General features: G+C 40.4%; 1 protein-coding gene across 1 annotated transcript in view; it reads left to right on the plus strand.

Moving 5' to 3' along the window:
- The first annotated feature begins 294 nt into the window (after positions 1–294).
- ETFA (electron transfer flavoprotein subunit alpha) overlaps positions 295–21870 on the plus strand; it is a 91465-nt gene continuing 69889 nt past the window's right edge. The window contains exons 1-4 of the mRNA XM_002763456.7: positions 295–375; positions 17275–17421; positions 20543–20624; positions 20726–20808. Of these exons, the coding sequence (XP_002763502.2) occupies positions 337–375; positions 17275–17421; positions 20543–20624; positions 20726–20808 (351 nt within the window). The 5' untranslated portion in view covers positions 295–336. The remainder of the gene's footprint in view (positions 376–17274; positions 17422–20542; positions 20625–20725; positions 20809–21870) is intronic.

Here is a 21870-nt window from a genome sequence, read left to right on the forward strand (position 1 = left end):
TAACAGTGTCGCCCATTGCGGGGCTGGGAGACAGTACAGTCTGAGCTCCGTCATCAGCTGGGTCAGTCTCCGCAGCTCCGCGGCCCCGGCTTCCTCGAAGACCCCAAGGGAACAGCCTCACCTTTGCCCCACTTCCCAGTCTAGCTCCTAACTTCCTGCCCTCCATTGGCTGCGCGACCGCCCAATGGGCAGGCGGGAAATGTGGGTTCGCGCTCCCGGCCTAGGGCGTCCGATCTCGTTCGCGCGTCTCGCGAGCGTTAGGTGACTGGAGGGGGCGGTGCCGCTCGGCCGGGCACCGGCTGCTGGGAGGCCGAGGTAGCGGCGGGCGCGGAGACAATGTTCCGAGCGGCGGCTCCGGGGCAGCTCAGGAGGGCGGTGAGTCCGGACAGGGAGGGCGAGCCCAGGGACCGTCTCCCCTCAACCTGCCGTCCCTATGGGATCTTGCAAAGGTCCCCGGCTCCCTCAGGCCCGACCAGCCCTCGCGCCCGCCCGCAGCTTCCGGCCTGGGGCTTGTTCCAAAGTTCTGGGGCCTGCCCTGGACTCCTTCCGGGCCGCCAGGTCGGGCAGAAGTCAGAGGTCGGGGGTCCAGGTGACCCCGAATGATGTGAATTTGCGCGTCTGCTGCCCGTCCTCCTGGCCCACTGTCTGCCCTGCCGCTTCCCACCTTTCTCAGTCACTCTGGGCACTTTCGGGCCGCCAGGTCCTCCACATTTGTTCCACACCCGAGGGAACAAAATGTCGCCGGGGAATGCCCTGCTGGGGAAAGTTTAAAACCTGGATTCCTTCCAGAGGCCGACATTTCTGGAAGAAATAAACACTTTGGGCGCGCTGTGGCTGCTCCGACCACTCACTTAGGGCCGGGGTGGGGTGGGGTGGGAGGCGGCGTGGCTGGTTATGGCAGCTGGCTCTGCTTTCTGGCTTATGGAACAGGGCTGAGTTTAGGTGATTGCATGTGTAAAACCTGTGGTCTGATTTGACAGCTTTAGCTAATTTTCAAAGGCCGACGTCTTTTTATATACTGACTTGCTTTTAACCAGCATATTGTAGGTTAAATAGCCAGGTAACTGGTGATAGTGGTACATTTTCGGTGTTTCATTAGTGACAAACCACATTTCTCTCTTCCCTGTGAGAACGACTGATAGGAAATATATTTTCGTTCTCAATGGAAGAGTAGTATTTGGAGACCAGTCATAAGTCAAGTAATAATTTATATTGTGGATTCTGTAGTTTTCCTAATTTACATTTAGGCGAAAGGAGAAAGAAGATTGGTAAACTTGGGTCAGAAACTTACCTAATGGTTTGTACCTTTTCTAATTTTTTTTTTTTTTTTTTTTTTTTTTGGTACATGGATATTTTCCCCATTCACTCCTGGGATTTTTCTCTCTGAGGTATATCTGGAGCTCTTTCTAGATGTCTGTAGACATTAGACTCTTTTTTTTTTTTTTTTTTTGGAGACAAGGTCTGGCTCTCTTGCCCAGGCTGCAGTGGAGTGCAGTGGCACGATCTGGGCTCACTGCAACCTTCACCTTCCAGGTTCATGCGGTTCTCCTCAGCTTCCCAAGTAGCAGGGACCACAGGTGTGCATCACCACGCCTGGCTAATTAGTTTTCCTGTATTTTTTTTTTTTATCGAGATGGGGTTTTGACATATTGCCCGGGATCCCGAACTCTTGGCCTCAGGTGATCCACCTGCCTTGGCCTCCCAAAGTCCTGGGATTACAGGAGTGAGCTACTGCACCCGGCTTTAGACATCCTTTTTTCTTGTGTATATTCCTTGTTTGATAAAAAGTCCTGACCCCTGACTCCACCTTCCCCTAAAGAGTTTAAACCCATATGTTTCAGGTTAGTGTCCTGTCTTCCCCTCAGGACATGTTCCCCCCTCCCCTTAGGGGATCTAGACATAAACAAGTGAAAGTCATGAATTTGGGAAAATTCCAGGAACCAGAGCCAGACTTACGGAAGAATGCTTCTCTGTGCAACAGTTGGAAAACAATTCTGTGGACAGATTACAAGTCTGGTCTAAGTGAAATTATAATTGTGGTGGGGGATGGAATTTAGGACTCAGCAATTTTGTAGAGCTAACAGAAAAAAATGGAGTGATTAAGTAATTCTTATTATTCACACCGTTGGCTAATGTGTATAGACATGACTTCCAAATATTCATTGTGGTTTGCCGAGGACTTTGACCTTGACTTGCTTTTAAAATTTGAAGTCAAGCTAAGTAGAATAGCTGTTTTAAAGTCATTAAGAATGTTTGAGAGATTTGAATTTCTAGCATGAAAGAAATGGTGGCAACACTTCTAAAGTGGACACATGTTACTAGGTACATATACCTGGTATTTAAGTTTTTAAATTTTGAAACAGTTGCACTTATAGAAAAGTTGTAAGAATAGTAGGAAGAAGTCTCAAAACCCTTTCCCTGGTTTTCCCAGCGTGTTAGCAGTTTGACACATTTGCTTTATCTTTCTACATATATACATAATACTATCTTTCTGAACCATTTGAAAGTACGTTGCAAATGTGCCCTTTACTCCTAAATAATTCAGTGATGTTTTAAAAGAACGAAGAAGTTCACTTTCTGACTGCACTGTAATTGGCAATATCTGGGAGTTTCACAATAAAATACTGTTTTCTAATCTACAGATGTTCAATTTTGCCAGTTGTCTCATTAGTACTGTTTATAGCAATTTTCCTTATTCTGGTCTAAGACACCTCAGGTGCCCTGCATATGGTTTTCATGTCTCTTTACTCTGATAGAAAGGTTCCTCAGCCTTCCTTTGGGTTTACATATTGGTGTATTTGAAGACTACAGGCCTTCTATTTTCTTTTTTTTTTTTTTCCCCCAGGCCTTCTGTTTCTAGACTGTCACTCACTTTGGGTTTGTCTGGTGTTTCCTTATGATTAGATTCAGGTCATATATTCTTGGTGGGAATAGCACAAAAGTGATACTGTGTTCCCTGTGCATCATGTTAGGAGGTACTTAATGTTGGTTTATCCCATTAGTGGTAATGCTAACTTTAATTACTTAGCCAAAGTGGTGTTTGCCAGGTTTCTACACTGTCAAGTGAATACTCCTCCTCTTGTAATTTTTAACTAATTTGTGAGGAGATACGTTGAGACTATGTATGTAACTCTCCTATTTTTCATCTTTTTTTTTTTTGAGACAGAGTCTCTTGCTCAGGCTGGAGTGCAGTGGGGCTATTTTGGCTCACTGCAACCTCTGTCTCCTGTTTTCAAGCAATGCTCGTGTCTCTCCCTCCTGAGTAGCTGGGATTACAGGCACGCACCACCACACCCAGCTAATTTTTGTATTTTTAGTAGAGACGGGGTTTCACCATGTTAGCCAGGCTGGTCTTGATCTTCTGACCTCTTGATCCGCCTGCCTTGGCCTCCCACAGTGCTGGGATTACAGGCGTGAACCACTGTGCCGGGCCTCTGATCAGACTTTTACCCACTGTTAGCATCTGTTGATTTTTGCCTGATAAATGATTACTATGATGCAAAATAGTGATTTTCTGTTTCCATGACACCTTCTACATTTTTTAGTTGTTCTGCTGTACAGAAGAACATTATCTTCTTGCATATTTATGGATTTATGGATTCATGGATCCTTATTTAGTAGGTTATAATCCATTTCTACCTTATGTTCAAGTTGTCTCATTTATAAAATGGGAGCCCGTTCAATCTGACTCCTGTTTATTTACATATATATATTTGCTCTCACAGGGTCAAATAGTTTATCTCAAATCCTCACTCTTAAAATTAAAAAAAAAAAATTGTTCTGTAGGTAACTGTTAATGCATATTTGAAGAGGATACATTTCCAAAACTGTATTTAAAAAAATAAAGTTAGGAACTCTAAAAGATTACCACGGGCTGGGGCAGTGGCTCATGCCTGTAATCCCAGCACTTTGGGAGGCCGAGGCGGGTGGATCACGAGGTCAGGAGATGGAGACCATCCTGGTTAACATGATGAAACCCCATCTCTACTAAAAATACAAAAAATTAGCTGGGCATGATGGCGCGTGCCTGTAATCCCAGCTACTCAGGAGGCTGAGGCAGGAGAATTGCCTGAACCCAGGAGACGGAGGTTGCGGTGAGCCGAGATCACGCCATTGCACTCCAGCCTGGGTAACAAGAGCGAAACTCTGTCTCAAAAAAAAAAAAAAAAAGATTACCATAAACTGTTAACAGTGTGAATATAGTTAACACTACTAAATTATACACTTAAAAATGGTTAAGATGGGGCCAGGCATGGTGGCTCACGCCTGTAATCCGAGCCCTTTGGGAGGCCAGGTAGGTGGATCACCTGAGCTCGGGAGTTTGAGACCAGCCTGGGCAATATGGCAAAACGCCATCTCTACCAAAACAAACAATTAGCCGAGCTCCATGGCACACACCTGTATTGTAGTCCCAGTTACTCAGGAGGCTGAGGCACGAGAATTGCTTGAACCTGGGAGTTCGGGGCTGTAGTGAGCCCAAATAGCATCATTGCATTTCAGCCTGGGTGACAGAGTAAGTAAGGCTCTGTTTCCAAAAAAAAAAAAGATGGTAAACATTTTGCATATATTTTTTTAACCACAGTTTGTTAAACGGTTAGTATAAGTTCGGTGACTTGTATTTGGAATGTAAGTTTTCATTTTCAGTTTTGACTGACTTGTGCCATTGAGCAAAGTTTTTCATTCTTGTGTGTGTGGAAATGGTCCTCAAAGTCATCTGTTAACAAAGGTCGTTTTAATATCTAATAAAGAGCTAGAGAACACACTGAGAGGAAAATAAGTAGGCATTTGCAGTTAATATTCTTACAGGGATAGTAATCCTAATTATTATTATTTTATTGATTTGCTCTTGAAATTGATTTATTGATGAATAATAAGATGCCAAAAAATATTTTTGTGGTGAGTGAAGCAGCACTTTCAAGGTCATTTGACTATTCTTGTCATTGTTCATTGCCAGGTGGGAAGGAGTATCTATCAGGATTGAGAAACTGCGAAGCTGGTGTGAAGGAACATGACATTTTTCTGTCTAGTATTGATGAATAAGATTGAACTCTGTAATTTGCATGCAAATTTAAATTTCTCTTGAAAGAAGAAAGTAAGCCAATTTTGGTGTGGTTCTAAAAGAAAATTTATTGCATAAGGTGAATTCAGTAAAATTATGCCTGCCAATGTGTCTACTAAGAGTCTTGTCTGTTCTTAAAGTGAAGTAAATTGACCGTGTTTTTAGTATTACAGTCAATGTCATATAACATTTCTGGTCATGATTAAAAGCTGCTATAGTTTATTACTAAAAAGATTAAAGGAAGCATTTAAAGTACAGAAATATATACATTTTTAAATTACAAAATGTATATTAAAGTAGGGATAGGTGACTTTAATTATATATTATTTATCCATTTGGGTATGACTTAGAAAGATTTTATAGCTTATTCTTGCCATTTTATTAATTTTTTTAATTAAGAAGCAAACACCACCCTCCCCCCATGCCCTTATTACATCTGATTTCCAAAGATGATTGGGGCGGCGGTATAGGTTAAAATCATTCTTACTACTTTAGGTTGTAAGTGGGTTTGTAAGGGAAAGTACAGAGATTTCAGCTTTTTTTTTCTTTCTTTTTTTCTTTCTTTTTTTTTTGAGACGGAGTTTCGCTCTTGCTACCCAGGCTGGAGTGCAATGGCGCGATCTCGGCTCACTGCAACCTCCGCCTCCTGGGTTCAGGCAATTCTGCCTCAGCCTCCCGAGTAGCTGGGATTACAGGCATGAGTCACCGTGTCCAGCTAATTTTTTGTATTTTTGGTAGAGACGGGGTTTCACCATGTTGACCGGGATGGTTTCCATTCTCTTCACCTCGTGATCCACCCGCCTCGGCCTCCCAAAGTGCTGGGATTACAGGCTTGAGCCACCGCGCCCGGCCTTTTTTCTTTCTTTCTTTTAGCATCTGTGGTAGTTTACTATGTGAATATACAGTTCAAGTCATAGCAAGAACTCTAAAAAACTGAAAAGTTAAAACAATTTCAAAAATGAGGCTGATGCTGGGCACAGTTTCATATGCCTGTAATCACAGCTACTCAGGTGGCTGAGGCAGGAGGATCACTTGAGTTCAGGAGACCAGCCAGGGCAACATAGCAAGCAAGACCCAATCTCAAACACCACACCCCCTCCAAAAAAACCCAAAAACGATTGAGGTTAAATAAGAGAAGGAGCAAAATGTGTTCGTTGGACTTAGCTATAATGAACTTTTTGGTGACTTTAGAGGGAGTGGATTCAGTGTTGTGGAAGTGAAAGCCAGTTTGAGTGAGTGAGTGAGAAAATGGAGGTGAGGTAGTGGAGTTGGTATCTGTGGAAATTATTTTCAAGAAGTTTGGCTTCGAAAGGGTGCAGAGAGGGTGATAACCTCTTTAAACTCTGCCCACAAGAAGTGTACTATCTCATAAAGGCCAGCCAGCTTTATATGGGTATGTGGCTGGCCTGAGAAAGAAAACTTCATAGTTTGCTATTTGCAACCAAGTCTAGTCAGAGTATAGAGAACTTCTCTAAAAGTATGACGGGTGTCTGTTTTAGTGATGTAACAGTTTATATACTATTTAGCCACCCTTATACATATTTAGATGATTACATTGTCAATGAAGAAACAGTTGCTTTTTAGTTTTTTATTATTTTAAGAAAAGTCTTCATTTAGTTACTAAATATTCATTGAGTACCAGCTGTATGCCAGAGATACCAAGTTCACAGTGGAGAACAAGAGAGACCTAGTCCCTGTCTTGTGATGCAAACAGATTGAGGAAGAAACACTTTATTTATTTATTTAGAGACAGAGTTTTGCACATGTTGCCCAGGCTGAAGTGCAATGGTACAAACTCGGTTCACCGCAGTCTCCACCTCCTGGTTTGACGTAATTTTCCTGCCTCTGCCTCAGCCTCAGCCTCTCAAGTAGCTGGGATTACAGGTGCCTGCCACTACACCCAGCTAATTTTATATTTTTAGTAGAGATGGGATTTCTCCATGTCGGTCAGGCTGGTCTTGAACTCCTGACCTCAGGTGATCCACCTGCCTCGGCCTCCCAAAGTACTGGGATTACAGGCATAAGCCACCACCCCCAGCCAGAAACACATTATTTTAAGTGTGATCATTGTTACAGAAAGAACATAGAGGGTATTTGGGAGAGGTTTAATCTAGTTAGAGGACTGGAAAACATTGAAAGGATATCTGTGAAATTATGTTTGCACACTGAGGTGCCTTTATATTATTATTGAGTAATAAAAGCGTGAAGGGTTTTCTTTAAATAAAAACATCACTTCATTTTTTAGTTTTGTCTATCTTAAATCATTTATCATTACTTTAACTCTGCATATGTATTCTTAGACATGTTTTTTTTCCCCCAACTTTTTTTTTAAGAGATAGGGTCTTAGTCTGTTGCCCAGGCTGGAGTGCAGTGTTGTGATCTTGACTCACTGGAGGCTTAAGTGATCCTTCCATCTCAGCCTCCCAAGTAGCTGAGACTATGGGAATGTGTCACCACATTTGGCTAATTTTTTTTATTTTTTCTAGAAACAATCTCACCATGTTGCCCAGGCTGGTCTCAAACTCCTGGGCCAATTTTATTTTAGGTTTGCAGGCTATCTGTGCAGATTTATTACATGAGTAAATCATGTGTCTTGGGTGTTTGGTGTACAGATTATTTTGCCAACCAGGTAATGAACATAGTACCCAATAGGTAGTTTTTCGATTCCCACCCTCCATCCTCAAATAAGCCCAGGTATCTATTGTTCCCTTCTTTGTATCCATATGTACTTGATGTTTGGCTGCCACTTACAAGAGAGGACATTCCATGTTTGGTTTTCTGTTCCTGCATTAATTCATTTGGGTTAATGGCTTTCAGCACCAACCATGTTGCTCTAAAGGACCTGATCTCATTCTTTTTAATGGCTGTGTAGTATTCCATGGTGTATATATACCACATTTTCTTTACCCAGTTCACCCTCTGCATGAGCATATAGGTTGATTCCATGTCTTTGCTATTGTGACTAGTGCTCCCATGAACGTGCACATACATGTGTCTTTATGGTAGAATGGTTTATATGCCTTTGGGTATATACCCAATTATGGGATTGCTGGGTCAAATGGCAGCTCTGTTTTACATTCTTTGAGAAATCACATTGCTTTCCACAGTGGCTGAACTAATTTGCATTCCCATTTCTCTGCAGCCTCGCCAGCATCTGTTGTTTTTTTACTTTTATGTAATAGCCATTCTGACTGGTGTGAGATGTCTCATTGTGATTCTTATTTGCATTTCTCTAATGATTAGTTATGTGGGGCATTTTTATATGCTTGTTGGCCACATATGAGAAGTGTCTGTTGATGTCATTTGTCCATTTTTTTAATAGGCTTCTTTGTTTTTTGCTTGTTAAGTTCCTTATAGATTCTGGTTATTAGGCATTTGTCGGCTGCATAGTTTGCATATTTTACTAATCTGTAGGTTGTCTGTTTACTTGTTGATTTGGCTGTGCAGAAGCTCTTTAGTTTAATTAGGCCTCAGTTGTAAATTTTTATCTTTGTTGCAATTGCTTTTGGAGTGTTTGTAATGAAATCTTTGCCAGGGCCTATGTCCAGAATGGCATTCCTAGGTTTTCTTCTTGTGTTTTTATAGTTTGAGGTCTTACTTTTTTGTTTTGAGATGGAGCCTCACTTTGTCACCCAGGCTGGAATGCAGTGGCGCAATCTCAGCTCACTGCAACCTCCGCCTCCTGGGTTCAAGCGAGTCTCCTTCCCTAACCTCCTGAATAGCGGGATTATAGGCACCTACCACCATGCCCAGCTAATTTTTGTAATTTTAGCAGAGATGGGGTGTCACTGTGTTGGCCAGGCTAGTCTCAAACTCCTGACCTTAGGTGATCCACCTGTCTTGGCCTCCCAAAGTGCTGGGATTGCAGGGGTGAGCCACCGCACCCAGTCTACATTTAAATCTTTAATCCCTTTTCAGTAAATTTTTGTATATGGTAAAAGGTAGGAGTCCAATTTCAATCTTCTGCATATAGCTAGCCAGTTATCCCAGGACCATTTATAGAATGGGGAGTCCTTTCCCCATTTCTTGTTATTGTTGCCTTTGTTAAAGATTAGATGGTTGTAGGTGTATGGCCTTATTTCTGTGTCCTCCAACTTGTTAGGTTGGGTTGTATGTCAGTTTTTGTACCAGTACCATACTGTTTTGGTTACCGTAGCCTTGTAATACAGTATGAAGTCCAGTAGGGTGATGTCTCCACCTTAGTTCTTTTCATATGGCATTTCCAGGGTTAAACTAGAAACAGATGAAAGCATCAGTCACATTAGTTTGATCATTCAAAATTAAAAAAAGAGTTCATGTGGATTCTGTCTAACATAAAGGGGAATGTGCTAAAGGGGCCCTGGAAATTAGGAAAAAATAGGCCTGGAGTAACTGGAGTTTATGTGAAAAGGAAGAGCTATAGTGCCCTTGCTTCAGTGACGGACAACTCTTTAAGGGTCATCCCAGCTCCAGGGCTTTCTTGGGATCAGCTGAGATCTTTGTTGTGACTGCATTGCAGTATTAGAATTCAGCTTCTCCCATTGCCCAGTCCTGCTTCTTGATCACTCATGGATGTGGTTCCCATAAGTACGCCCCAGTAAACTTCCTACGCATACTCATACCTGCACACACAAGAGAAGATATAAATGTAGGGTGACAACAAATATTTTTAAACATCCATTCTGTGTAATGAATGAATGTCTCACCTTTGTGTCTAGAATGGCCTTAGCTATGTTCATTCATGGAATAATTAATAGCAAATCAAGTAATTCTCCATGGTTTAGATTAGCAACATTGGAGGATGGTTGTTTTAGACTCTTAAAATTGCTTTTTATAGCTCAATGTGTAGAGTAAAATTATAAAAAAGAATGATAATCTGCGACAGAAAGTTTTTTTTTTTTTTGAGACAGAGTCTTGCTCTGTCACCTAGGCTGCAGTATAGTGTTGTGATCTCAGCTCACTGCAACCTCTGCCTCCCAGGTTCAAGTGATTCTCCTACCTTAGCCTCCCAAGGAGCTGGAATTACAAGCATGTGCCACCACACCCAGCTAATTGTTTTGTATTTTTAGTAGAGACAGGGTTTCACCATATTGGCTAGGCTAGTCTGAAACTCCTGACCTCAGGTGATCCATCCGCCTTGGCTTCCTAAAGTGCTAGGATTATAGGCGTGAGCCACCGTGCCTGGTAGAAAGTTTTTTGTTTTTTTTTTTAATAGAGTTTAACCTGTGTGGTAGTATACACCTGTAGTCCTAGCTACTCAGGAGGCTGAGGCAGGAGGATCACTTGAGCCCAGGAGTTGGAGGCCAGCCTGGGCAACATAGCAAGACACTGTCTCTAAAAATAAAATTTTTTGAAAATAGACTATTTCTTAGAGCAATTTTAGGTTCACAGCAAAATCCAGTGGAAAGTACAGAGAGTCCCCCTGGTCCACATACCTATAACCTCCTCCACTGTCAACATATAGTCCCAGAGTGTCCATTTGTTATAATTAATGAATTTACATTGACGTCAGCATTGCCCAGAGTCTGTAGTTTACATTAGGATTCACTCTTTGTGTTGTACCTTCTGTGGGTTTGGACAAATGTATAATGACAGGTATCTTACCATTATAACATACAGATTAGTTTCACTGCCCAGAAAAAAAACTCTGTGCCTTGTCCCCCTAATCCCTGGTGGCCACTGGTCACTGTTGCTATAGCTGCTTTTAACAGAATGTCATATAGCTGGAATTAGACAGCATGTAGCCTTTTCAGACTGTGTTTTTTTCACTAATAGGCATTTAAGGTTCCTCCATGTCTTTCTCATTTCTTTTTACTGCTGAATAAGATCCATTGTATGGATATTTATCTGTTCACCTACTGAAAGATATTTTGTTTGCTTCCAAGTTTTGACAGTTACGACTAAAGCTGCTGTAGACAGCTGGTTTTTGTGTAGACATAAGTTTTCAACTCATTTGGGTATATACAAAGGAGTGTAGTTGGTGGATTCTGTTTAGTTTTGTAAGAAACTGCCAAACTGTCTTCCAAAGTGGCTGTACCAGTTTGCATTTTTACCAGCAATGAATGAGAGTTTCTGTGGTCCCACACCCTTACCAACATTTGTTATTGTCAGTGTTTTGGTTTTTTACCATTCTGATAAGTGTGTAGTGGTATCTCGTTTTAATTTCCTAGTGGGCATCTTGATGTCGAGCATCTTTTCATAAGCTTCTTGACCATCTCTGTATCTTCTTTGGTGAGGTACATTCAGATCCTTCCCCCATGTTTAAATCAGGTTGTTCATTGCTTATATTGAGTTTTAACAGTTCTTTATATATTTTAGATATCTTTTATCAGATATGTCTTTTTACTAGTCTATGGCTTGTCTTTGTCTTCTCATTCTTTTGATAAAGAGGTTTTTAGTTTTTTAATTTTTTTGATAATGGAGTCTCCCTCTGTTACCCAGGCTAGAGTGCAGCAACGGATTTCAGCTCACTGCAACTTCTGCCCCCAGGGTTCAAGTGATTCTTAGGCCTCAGCCTCCCGAGTAGCTGGGACTACGGAGTGTGCCACCATGCCTGGCTAATTTTTGTATTTTTAGTAGAAACAGGTTTCACTCTGCTGGCCAGGCTGATCTTGAACTCCTGATCTCAGGTGATCCACCGGTCTTGGCCTCCCAAATTGTTGGGATTACAGGCGTGAGCCACCACACCTGGCTGATGAAGAGTTTTTTAAAAAGAATCTTCAGTTCACTTATTAGGTGTCGACTCCGTGCTAGATACTAGAGTCAAGGGTTATAGTGGTAAGAAATATCAGGCATTGCTCCTGTACTCCATATCAAAGGGGTAAGACAAGACAATCAGGTGAATATAGTCAGGTGATAAGGGCTGTAATAAAGGCAATTACAGGGTACCATGTTGGTGCTAGCAAAGCTAACTAGCCCGAGAAGGCCGAGAGAAGGCTTTTATGTACAACTAACAGTTATTGAGGATTTAATGTGTTCCAGACATCATTCCAAGAGCTTTACATTTATTAATTTAATCCTCACAACAAGTCTATGAGATATCAGTATTATTACCATCATCTCCATTTTACAATCAGAGAACTGAGGTACTGAAAAGTTACGGTGGAGGTAGGATTCAAACCCAAGTAAGGTGGCTCCAAAGCCTATACTCTTTACCACCACAACTGTTCTAAGGCTTTTTGGAGGAACTGGCCTTTCAGCAGAAAACCTAAGGATGATTAATTGGGAGTTAGTTGGGCAACAGGGAAAGAGGTCCTCTAGACAGAGGGAGCAACGTGTGGGAAGCCTGGACGTCTGCGAGAGCAGGGCAAGTTCAAGTATCTGAAAATAAGGCATAAATGGAGTGAGGGATATATGGTTCGGAAGGTAGATCAGGCCATAAAATAAACACGTGATAAACCAACCTATGGAGTCTAGTTACCATATCCAGAGTGGGGCAGGAAGCAATGGCAGTGTTTTAAGCAGGGGAGGATAACATGTTAGATTTGTGTTATGGAAAGATCACTGAGAGACGTGGATTGGAGGGAAGCAGAATTGGAGTTTGAGACAAGCTGGGTTGGGAGATTGTTAGGGTAATAGAGGATAATGACCTGCACTAGGATATTGGTATTGATGGGGAGAGTGAATGGATTTAGGAGTAGCTCTCTTTAGAAGGAAGAATTGTTATGACTTTAATGGTTGGTTGGATGTAAGGTTGAGAAAAAAAACCCAAAGATAGTTCTCTGATATTGGTTTGGGCAGCTTGAAGTCTGGAGAAGAAGCAGTATGGGGAAGGGGTTGGAGAAACAGGGAGAACATGAATTAAGGTTTGACTTTGCTGAGTTGAAAAGTGTTTGATGAGACAGGCAAGTTAAGCACTTAGATATACGGATGTAACCTAATTATAAGTCTAGCACTTAGGAAAGAGATTTGAAGCCTATTTGAGATTCATATATATATATATGTAATATTTGAGTCATTCTTCTATAGGGGTTAAATTAAGCCATGGAAGGCAGAAGGGAGTAGTCAGTAACTTCAAACATTGCTGCAATAACAAGTAAGGTAAAACTTGAAAAGGGTCTGTCGGTAATTTGGGTGTGGGCAGAAACTAGATGCAAATAACTGAGGAGTGAATGAGAATGAGGAATTAGAGAAGCTAGAGTGGAATGTGGGGTTGTGGCTTTTTAGCAGGATTGCTGAGAACAGGGAGAGGCCTCAATCATATTTAAATGTTGATGAGAAGGAACCAGGGTAAAGGGAGAAGCTGGAGACAGTACTGGGAAATGCAGATTACAGAAAGTCTCTGAGTAGATTCAAGAAAGTGGAATCTGGATCCCAGACAAAGGGATCAGACCCAGGAGAAAGGACCCACAGTGTAAGGACAGGAATTGTGATAGGGCAGGGACAGGAATTTGTATGTTGAGTATCAGGAAAGGAAAACAGGTCCCCTCTGATGGCTTCAGTTGTCATTGTTAAGTAAGAGGTGAGGCTGCCTTCTAAGAGTAGGGGGCAGAATGTGTTGGTGGTTTAAGAAACATCAGGAGGCCAGTGGCTCACACCTGTAATCCCAGCACTTTGGGAGGCTGAGGCGGGTGGATCACGAGGTCAAGAGATCGAGACCATCCTGGTCAACATGGTGAAACCCCGTCTCTACTAAAAATACAAAAAATTAGCTGGGCATGGTGGCACGTGCCTGTAATCCCAGCTACTCAGGAGGCTGAGGCAGGAGAATTGCCTGAACCCAGGAGGCGGAGGTTGTGGTGAGCCGAGATTGTGCCATTGCACTCCAGCCTGGGTAATAAGAGTGAAACTTCATCTCAAAAAAAAAAAAGAAAGAAACATCAGGAGGCAGGCATGGTGGCTCATGCCTGTAATCCCAGCACTTTGGGAGACCAAGGTGGGAGGATCGTTTGAGCCCAGGAGTTCAAGACCAGCCCGGGCAACATAGCAAGATCCTGTCTCTACAAAAAAAATAAATAAATAATTGACTGGACATGGTGGGGTGTACCTGTTGTCCTAGCGACTTGGGAGGCTGAGATGGGAGGAACGCTTGAGCCTGGGAGGTTGAGGCTGCAGAGCGCTATGATTGTGCCACTGTACTCAATACTGGGTAATAGAGGGAGACCTTGTTTCCAAAAAAAGAAAAATAAGAGAAACATCAGGAGAGGATATTTGAAATCATTGCTGTGAAGGGTAAGTGCGAGTGCCAAGAAGGAAGTCGTGATAGCATTGCTAGGCAGTTTTGAGGGCCCAGGTAAGGCTGGTGACTGAGAATTTATGGGTAGCATGGGCCTGCATAGTTAATTTTTATTTAAATAGCAGTGTTTGAAGAGATTGAGATTCCTTTTGAGGCAGTTACCTCATTAAGTATTTCAGTCTTTATCTTCAAATGTTTAAGAATTTGGCTCCTTTTCCTCCCATAACTACTGTTAAAAGGGGATCGATCCTAAAGTGTAGAGAGGCGATGGGTTATAAAATAATAAAATGAAAATTTGTTTCCTTTAAAACCTTTTCAGTAATAGACATATACTTTTTTACTCTTTAGTCATGTTCTATACCACTCTTCTACTACAGAATTTTTAGAGCAGGAAAAGAGGTCTTTTGAAATCATATTTTTCTTTTTGACCAGTGCTATTTTTTTTTTTAAGCACGAGAATGTTTGCCAGATGAAATGTTACAGGAATGACCCATGTATAAAACAGCTAAAAATGGTGGTGCTTTGATGTGCAGTGGTAATTAGGAACTCAAATTCTGGAGTCAGACTACCTGGACTTAGAATAACCTGACTCTGCTTCCTATCTGTGTAGCTGCTAAGCTCCAGTTTCCTCATCTGTGAAGTCAGAGTAATACTAGAACCTCCATCATAGATGTTCTAAGAGTTTTAAATAAGATACTATGTATAAAACTGCTTCGTACAGTGCCGTACCAAAGTTAGTTTAGTTAATCTGGTTAAAGCAAAGTTGGGTAGGGAGCATTCTAGCAGCAGTACATGTCTAGTTCCTACCTTATCCAATGTGGTGTGGCTCCTGAGATAGCTTCCTAGAACCCTTCTATAGATGCAGTTTTAAAATTTCTAATCTTGGCTGGGCATGGTGGCTTACGCCTGTAATCCTAGCACTTTGGGAGGCTGAGGCAGGCAGATCATTTGAGGTCAGGAGTTCAAGGCCAGCCTGGCCAACATAGTAAACTCCAGTTTCTACTAAAAATACAAAAATTAGCTGGGTGTGGTAGTGTATGCCTGTAGTCCCAGCTACTTGGAAGGCTGAGGGAGAAGTATCGCCCTGGAGGCAGAGGTTGCAGTGAGCCAAGAGCATGCCACTGCACTTTGGCCTGGATAACAGAGGAAAACTGTCTCAAAAAAACCCAATCTCTAATCTGATTCATCCTCCTAAATTTGCAGATGGGCTTTAGATTACAGAATAACATTTTAAAAGGTTGCAGGCCAATTTCTTCTGCTCTAGGTTCCACACAACCATTATTACTGAATTAAGCCACATAACCATGCCTAGATACTGTAGCTTCTCTCTGGGTGGTATCTGAGAAATGGAATGTAAAACATTGAATTAGAAGGAAGTTTAATATTTTAAAAATTATAAAGGAGTCAATAAAATAGAGTACCTTCATAATGCACATGATGCTTAGTAAAAATTGATCAGATAGATGGTCTGAGTGAGTGGGTTCTTAAATATATTCTTTTGTTGTTGTTTATGCTTATAAATCTAATTTTGATAAATCTTTTAAAAATTATATATAATCTCCAATTGGAAGTTCTAAAAGCTTGATAGTTTCTTAATATAACTACTTAATTTATCTTATGATAGAACTATAATTTACAGCAAATATGGGCCTTCTGCCACCAAATCTTAGATTTATTCTTCTAATGGTGATGGAAATCTCATAATTTTTATGGTAAATGATATGTGAAACATAATCAAAATATGATGTCTGATATATATTGGTAATAAATAGCTTGTTACTGGCAATTCTTGTGAAATGTGATTTAAATAATAAATTATACCGTTGGGTCTTATTCCAAAATATGGTGTTCTTCCAATGAAAAAAGAAAGGGTACCGTATAATTAATTCCACAGACGTACGTTGGGAAAGAAACATTGCACTTGATTCTGGGGATACAAGATATGAGCAGGCATGGTCTTTGCTTTCTAAGGACTTTCATTTCATTCCAGGAATTGTCCTGACTTCCCTTCAATTCATACCCTCCTTTTAAGTTTTCAACTCTGGGTAAATTTCATGCTCTGCTTTCTTCATTCCAACTCCAGAGCTTAAGATTATTGCTGAATTAAGCCACACAGTCATAATATTTGATCCACAGTTCCTCTTTTTCTATTTTTCTTTGCTATTTTCTACAAGAATCGTTCCAGGATTTTTTTTTTCTCATGCCTATGATGCCATTCTTCATCTTCTCACATGATAGGAACATCTGAACTTCCTTTCTCTGTAGCCTTAAGCATTTTGGATCTCTTTGTTATTTAAAAAACCCTGTTCTATTTTCTAATTGTATATGCACAAGTCTAATTTCCTGTGATATATTTGAGCATAGGGACCATTCTTGTTCATCTTTCTGTTCCTTGTGTTTGAAATTATTCCACATGACCATGAACCAATAGTCTGCATTAGATAGGGCTGAATATTCATTGGTTCCAAGATACTGTCTGCAGCCTTCTTTTTTTGAATTCAGAAGCATATTTGAACAGTCAAAACATGACAAAATTGCTGTTTAGTGTCATATTTTGAAAACATATATCCATTATCAATTATTTTGGAATTGAATGCATTTTGACTGAAGCAATAGGAATCAACTTTGGTGACTGATTTCAAACCCATTATTTCTGATTATATTGTACTCCTTAGTACAGTATATAACCAAATGTAATTGGTAGGAGAATTTGACCAGTTCCTAGTTAGGTAGTTAATATGTTCTGTCTAAGGAATTTACATTTACATTCTTATGAGATGTAGATTAGTGGGAAAGTTGTTTTAAAGTGATTAACGTTTTTCCTAACAATAGAAGGCTAATTTGTGTTCTTAATTTTATTAGTTAAGAATATTAGTAGTACAGTGGTAGACACAAATTGCTAGATTTTGGCCATTGAATAAGTATTTTATAAATAAATTTATAGAACAGTATTGTGTACAAAATAGTTTTTTTTTTAAAGCATATGTGCTTAACAGTTAGAGTTAAAAAAAACCTGTGATAACATTCTTTACCTTTTTTTCCCCCTCTTTTCTCTTTTTAGGCCTCACTGCTACGATTTCAGAGTACCCTGGTAATAGCTGAACATGCAAATGATTCCCTAGCACCCATTACTTTAAATACCATTACGGCAGCCAAACGTCTTGGAGGTGAAGTGTCCTGCTTAGTAGCTGGAACCAAATGTGACAAGGTGAGAAATTTTTCAGGTCAGCCATAGCAAATATAATCTCCATTAAAAGACAGGAAAAGATGGCAACAGAGAATTATGCTGAGGACTGTAACCCAAACTGGGCTCTAATCCTCATTAAATGGCCAGTGTCACAACCATTACCATGTGTGAAAGAGGAACTAAAAGGTTTGCTCACTAAGCATTTTATCTTTTGAAATGAGGTAGAATACTTGATTTAGTTCCATTGGCACCATCATGTGCCATCAGGTACCAAGTAGAATGATAATATTTGAGTCCCCTTAGAGGTTAATAGCTGATCCCTTTTTTGTGTTGATGAATATACTTGCTAATTGCTTCTAATTCCTGAAAGTGGTAAATCTGGACAAAGTATTATGGATGTTAATTTTTAATTGAAGAATCTGAATGTTAAGTACTATTCTTTCCAAACACTAGCTGGTACTAAAAGATGTGTTTTTTGTTGTTGTTATTGTAGAAATCAGATGATAAGAGCTTGGGACATCAGCCCTTTAGAAAGGTGCTGTGCCAATGGGCTGCAGTGTAGATGAGTGCTTCCAGTTAAGCTTACACAGCTTGAGCCACCAGTTCCCTCTCTCATGGTATAAGAGTTGCTGAGTGTGTAGTTGGGGTCTTAAACTTCACAGAGGAATAAATCTGGAGGGAGTACGTTTTTAGGATTTTATGTTTTATTAAATAATTGATGCTGGCTCACGCCTGTAATCCCAGCACTTTGGGAGGCTGAGGTGGATGGATCACTTGAGGTCAGGTGTTTGAGACCAGCCTGGGCAACATGGCAAAACCCTGTCTCTACTAAAAATACAAAAATTAGGGGTGGTGGTAAGTGCCTATAGTCCCAGCTACTTGGAAGGCTGAGGCAGGAGAACCTCTGGAACCTGGGTGGCAGAGGTTGCAATAAGCAGAGATTGTGCCACTCCAGCCTGTGTGACAGAATGAGACTCTGTCGCAAAAAATATATTTAAAAAAAATGCAGAGTGTGTGATAATGCAGGTTCATACTGCTGGTATTGCTTCTGTCTAGTTTTTTACCTTAAATTGTTATCTTAAACATATTCTGGCGGGTTTATGATTAGTTATGTGGATTTCTTTACCTGATTCCTGCTAACAACTATAGAATCTTATGTAGTTGATATAGCCACAATGTATGATGTGTGGTGGCTAAGCTATCTTTTTATATTTATGTATTAGCCACGGTGTATGATGGCTAAGCTATCTTTCTGGTTGTCCTGTTTTTGGATATATAGCAATTTTTGGATATATAGGATTTGTTGTTTGTTTTGCTGTGATTTAAAATAATTATTGTAATGATACTTTAAAAATATTTTGATGCTTTATACTACTTTGAGAAAAATCAAAATAGGAATTATCTTTTGTACTCAGTTTCAATCTTAACATGTCATGTTCTAATTTTAAAGAAAACAATCAGTACCTCTATAAAAAGATTGTTAATACAGTTCAGTTTTATATCATTTATTCAGCTATTTGTCATAAACAGCAAGTTATTCTTCTGTATAATGTCAGCAGTTTTTGCCAGTAAAAACAAGATAATTTCAATGGGAAGATTCTGTCCCGTTTTCTATCCCAGGATGCTATGCAGCTACATTGCAATTAACTGGGTTTCTTGCTTGGAAATTCTCTTAAAGTTTGAGAAGCTAAATGCAGCTGCATTCACAATGAAGGTGGCCTCTGTAGTATAAAATGGTATGCTGGTGAACACTTGGCTTAGCAGGGTATTTTTGCACTGCATCCTTTCTTCCGTGAATATTGTGGCAAGCTAACAGTCCATGTGAGGATGGCAGAAGGCACAGCCTTTTAATCCTACTCATCAGTGAATCAATGAATCAGTTTGAGGTAAAAAGGAGACAGAAGATGGTAATATGACTGATACGACTTTGCTAAAGCAGAAACCAGCCATGATGTAATAAAGATACTTAAAAAGGAGAAATCTAATTACCTTCTGAATATAGAAAATCTGAGTGGTCAAAAAGCTTTCTCGGAACCCCATTCTGATTCCAAACAGGAAAAATGAAGAATTAAAATAGCAATTATTTTGCTTTGTCATACATAAATATATTTATGTGGCAGGAACTCAGTGTTGACAATGGGATATTACTAAGATAACTTCATTTTCACCATTTCCAAGATACTGAATTTACACTTGGATTGGACTAAAGAGAAAAGCACAATTTGTAACTAAATTTGAATAAAGAGCCATGTTGAGGCCGGGCGCGGTGGCTCACGCCTGTAATCCCAGCACTTTGGGAGGCCGAGGCGGGTGGATCACGAGGTCAAGAGATGGAGACCATCTTGGTCAACATGGTGAAACCCCGTCTCTACTAAAAATACAAAAAAAAAAATTAGCTGGGCATGGTGGCGCGTTCCTGTAATCCCAGCTACTCAGGAGGCTGAGGCAGGAGAATTGCCTGAACTCAGGAGGCGGAGGTTGCAGTGAGCCGAGATCACGCCATTGCACTCCAGCGTGGGTAACAACAGCGAAACTCCATCTCAAAAAAAAAAAAAAAAAAGCCATGTTGATTTTGGTTTGTCAATTAGCAATTTTCTTTTTGAGTGCAGGAATTTTTGTTTGAAATGCTTGGTTAGTGGCACAATGTAAGGTCAGTCAGTAGTAAGATCAATTGGCATTAGATTTTCTTTGTTAAGGAATCTATTTTAATTCTTTTTTTTTGAGATGGAGTTTCACTTTTCCGCCCAGGCTGGAGTGAAGTGGTGCAATCTTGGCTCACTGCAACCTCCACCTTCTGGGTTCAAATGATTCCCTTGCCTCAGCTTCTCGAGTAGCTGGGATTACAGGCACCTGCCACCATGGCCAGCTAATTTTTGTATTTTTAATAGAGATGGGGTTTTGCCATGCCAACTGCTGACCTCAGGTAATTCGCCCGCCTCAGCCTCCCGACATGGTAGGATTACAGGTCTGAGCCACTGTTTCTGCCTGGAATATATTTAAATTCTTAAGTGGCCCTTTTGTTAATAGGAGTAATTTTTACAGTTGGCCATTAAGAGTTTATGATCTTTTAATATTTATAGTGATGGCTTTATTTGTATATTTCTGATAGATGGATAATTAGGAACCTATCTTTTAATCACAGGTGGCACAAGATCTGTGTAAAGTAGCAGGCATAGGAAAGGTTCTGGTGGCTCAGCATGATGCATACAAAGGCCTACTTCCAGGTGAGGCTTTTCAGTGGAAAAAAATAATTTAGATTATTATGCTTGTATATATGAATGAAAATATTCCAAAATATTTTTTATCAAATGTATTTAATTCTCAGAGGAACTGACACCATTGATTTTGGCAACTCAGAAGCAATTCAATTACACCCACATCTGTGCTGGAGCATCTGCTTTCGGAAAGGTGAGAAGATTGAGAATATGGAATCTGATGTCGCTAGTTGAAAGGGTTAGATTTCATTGTGCTGAAAGTGTACAACAGACTGTTTAGATAGCCAATCTGGATTTATCTGAATTTATGTGGTAGTTTTGCTAAAATTTATTTTTTCCAGATTTTGTCATAATTTTTTGTTTAAACTACCATTTCCAGGTTTTCAAATTGTATTGTGGAGAAGATTCTAATTAGGCCATTATTTTTAAAATATCTGTATTTAAAAGTAATGTTGAATTCTGTTTGCATGTGAGACAGAGAGAGAGAGAGAGAGAGAGAGAGCGAACGAGCAAGAGTCATTTGTATTAGCAGACCATTTTAAGAGATTATTTATTTGGGTGGCAGATGGATATCTAGAAAAACCAAATTTTATCTACGTGGGGAATCTGGAAAGGGCTGCGTGGTGGTTGAAGATAACCTTAAGGTAAAGCTGTAATCTGGGCTGGGCGTGGTAGCTCACACCTGTAATCCCAGCACTTTGGGAGGCTGAGGCCGGTGGCTCATGAGGTCAGGAGTTCAAGACCTGCCTGGCCATGATGGTGAAACTCTGTTTCTACTAAAAATACAAAAATTAGCCGGGTGTGGTGGTGGATGCCTGTAATCCCAGCTACTTGGGAGGCTGAGGCAGAGAATGCTTGAACCCAGGAGGCAGAGGTTGCAGTGAGCCAGCATGGCACCACTGCACTCCAGCCTGGGTGACAGAGTGAGACTCCTTCTCAAAAGAAAAAAAAAACAATAATAATAAAAAAAATAAGATGTACACAAATACATCCTTATTAGGAAGAATGCATGTAGTACAGCAGTATGCAGAGCAAGGTATCAGAGTCCTGCTTTCTTATTCCCGACTCACCCTTCCCTCTTTAGGAGTGTAGCTGTTAACAGTTGTACATTCTTTTAGGCCTCCTCCTACGGATTTTTAAATTACAGTATATGTACAGCTATGTATGTTTTACTTCTAAAATGGAATAATATGGTGTGAATTGTTTTGTGACTAGTAGCTTTTACTTAAGAGTGTGACTTGGGCAGGGTGTGGTG

The sequence above is a fragment of the Callithrix jacchus genome, chromosome 8 (assembly GCF_049354715.1).
Source record: "Callithrix jacchus isolate 240 chromosome 8, calJac240_pri, whole genome shotgun sequence".
Taxonomy (NCBI): Eukaryota; Metazoa; Chordata; class Mammalia; order Primates; family Cebidae; genus Callithrix; species Callithrix jacchus.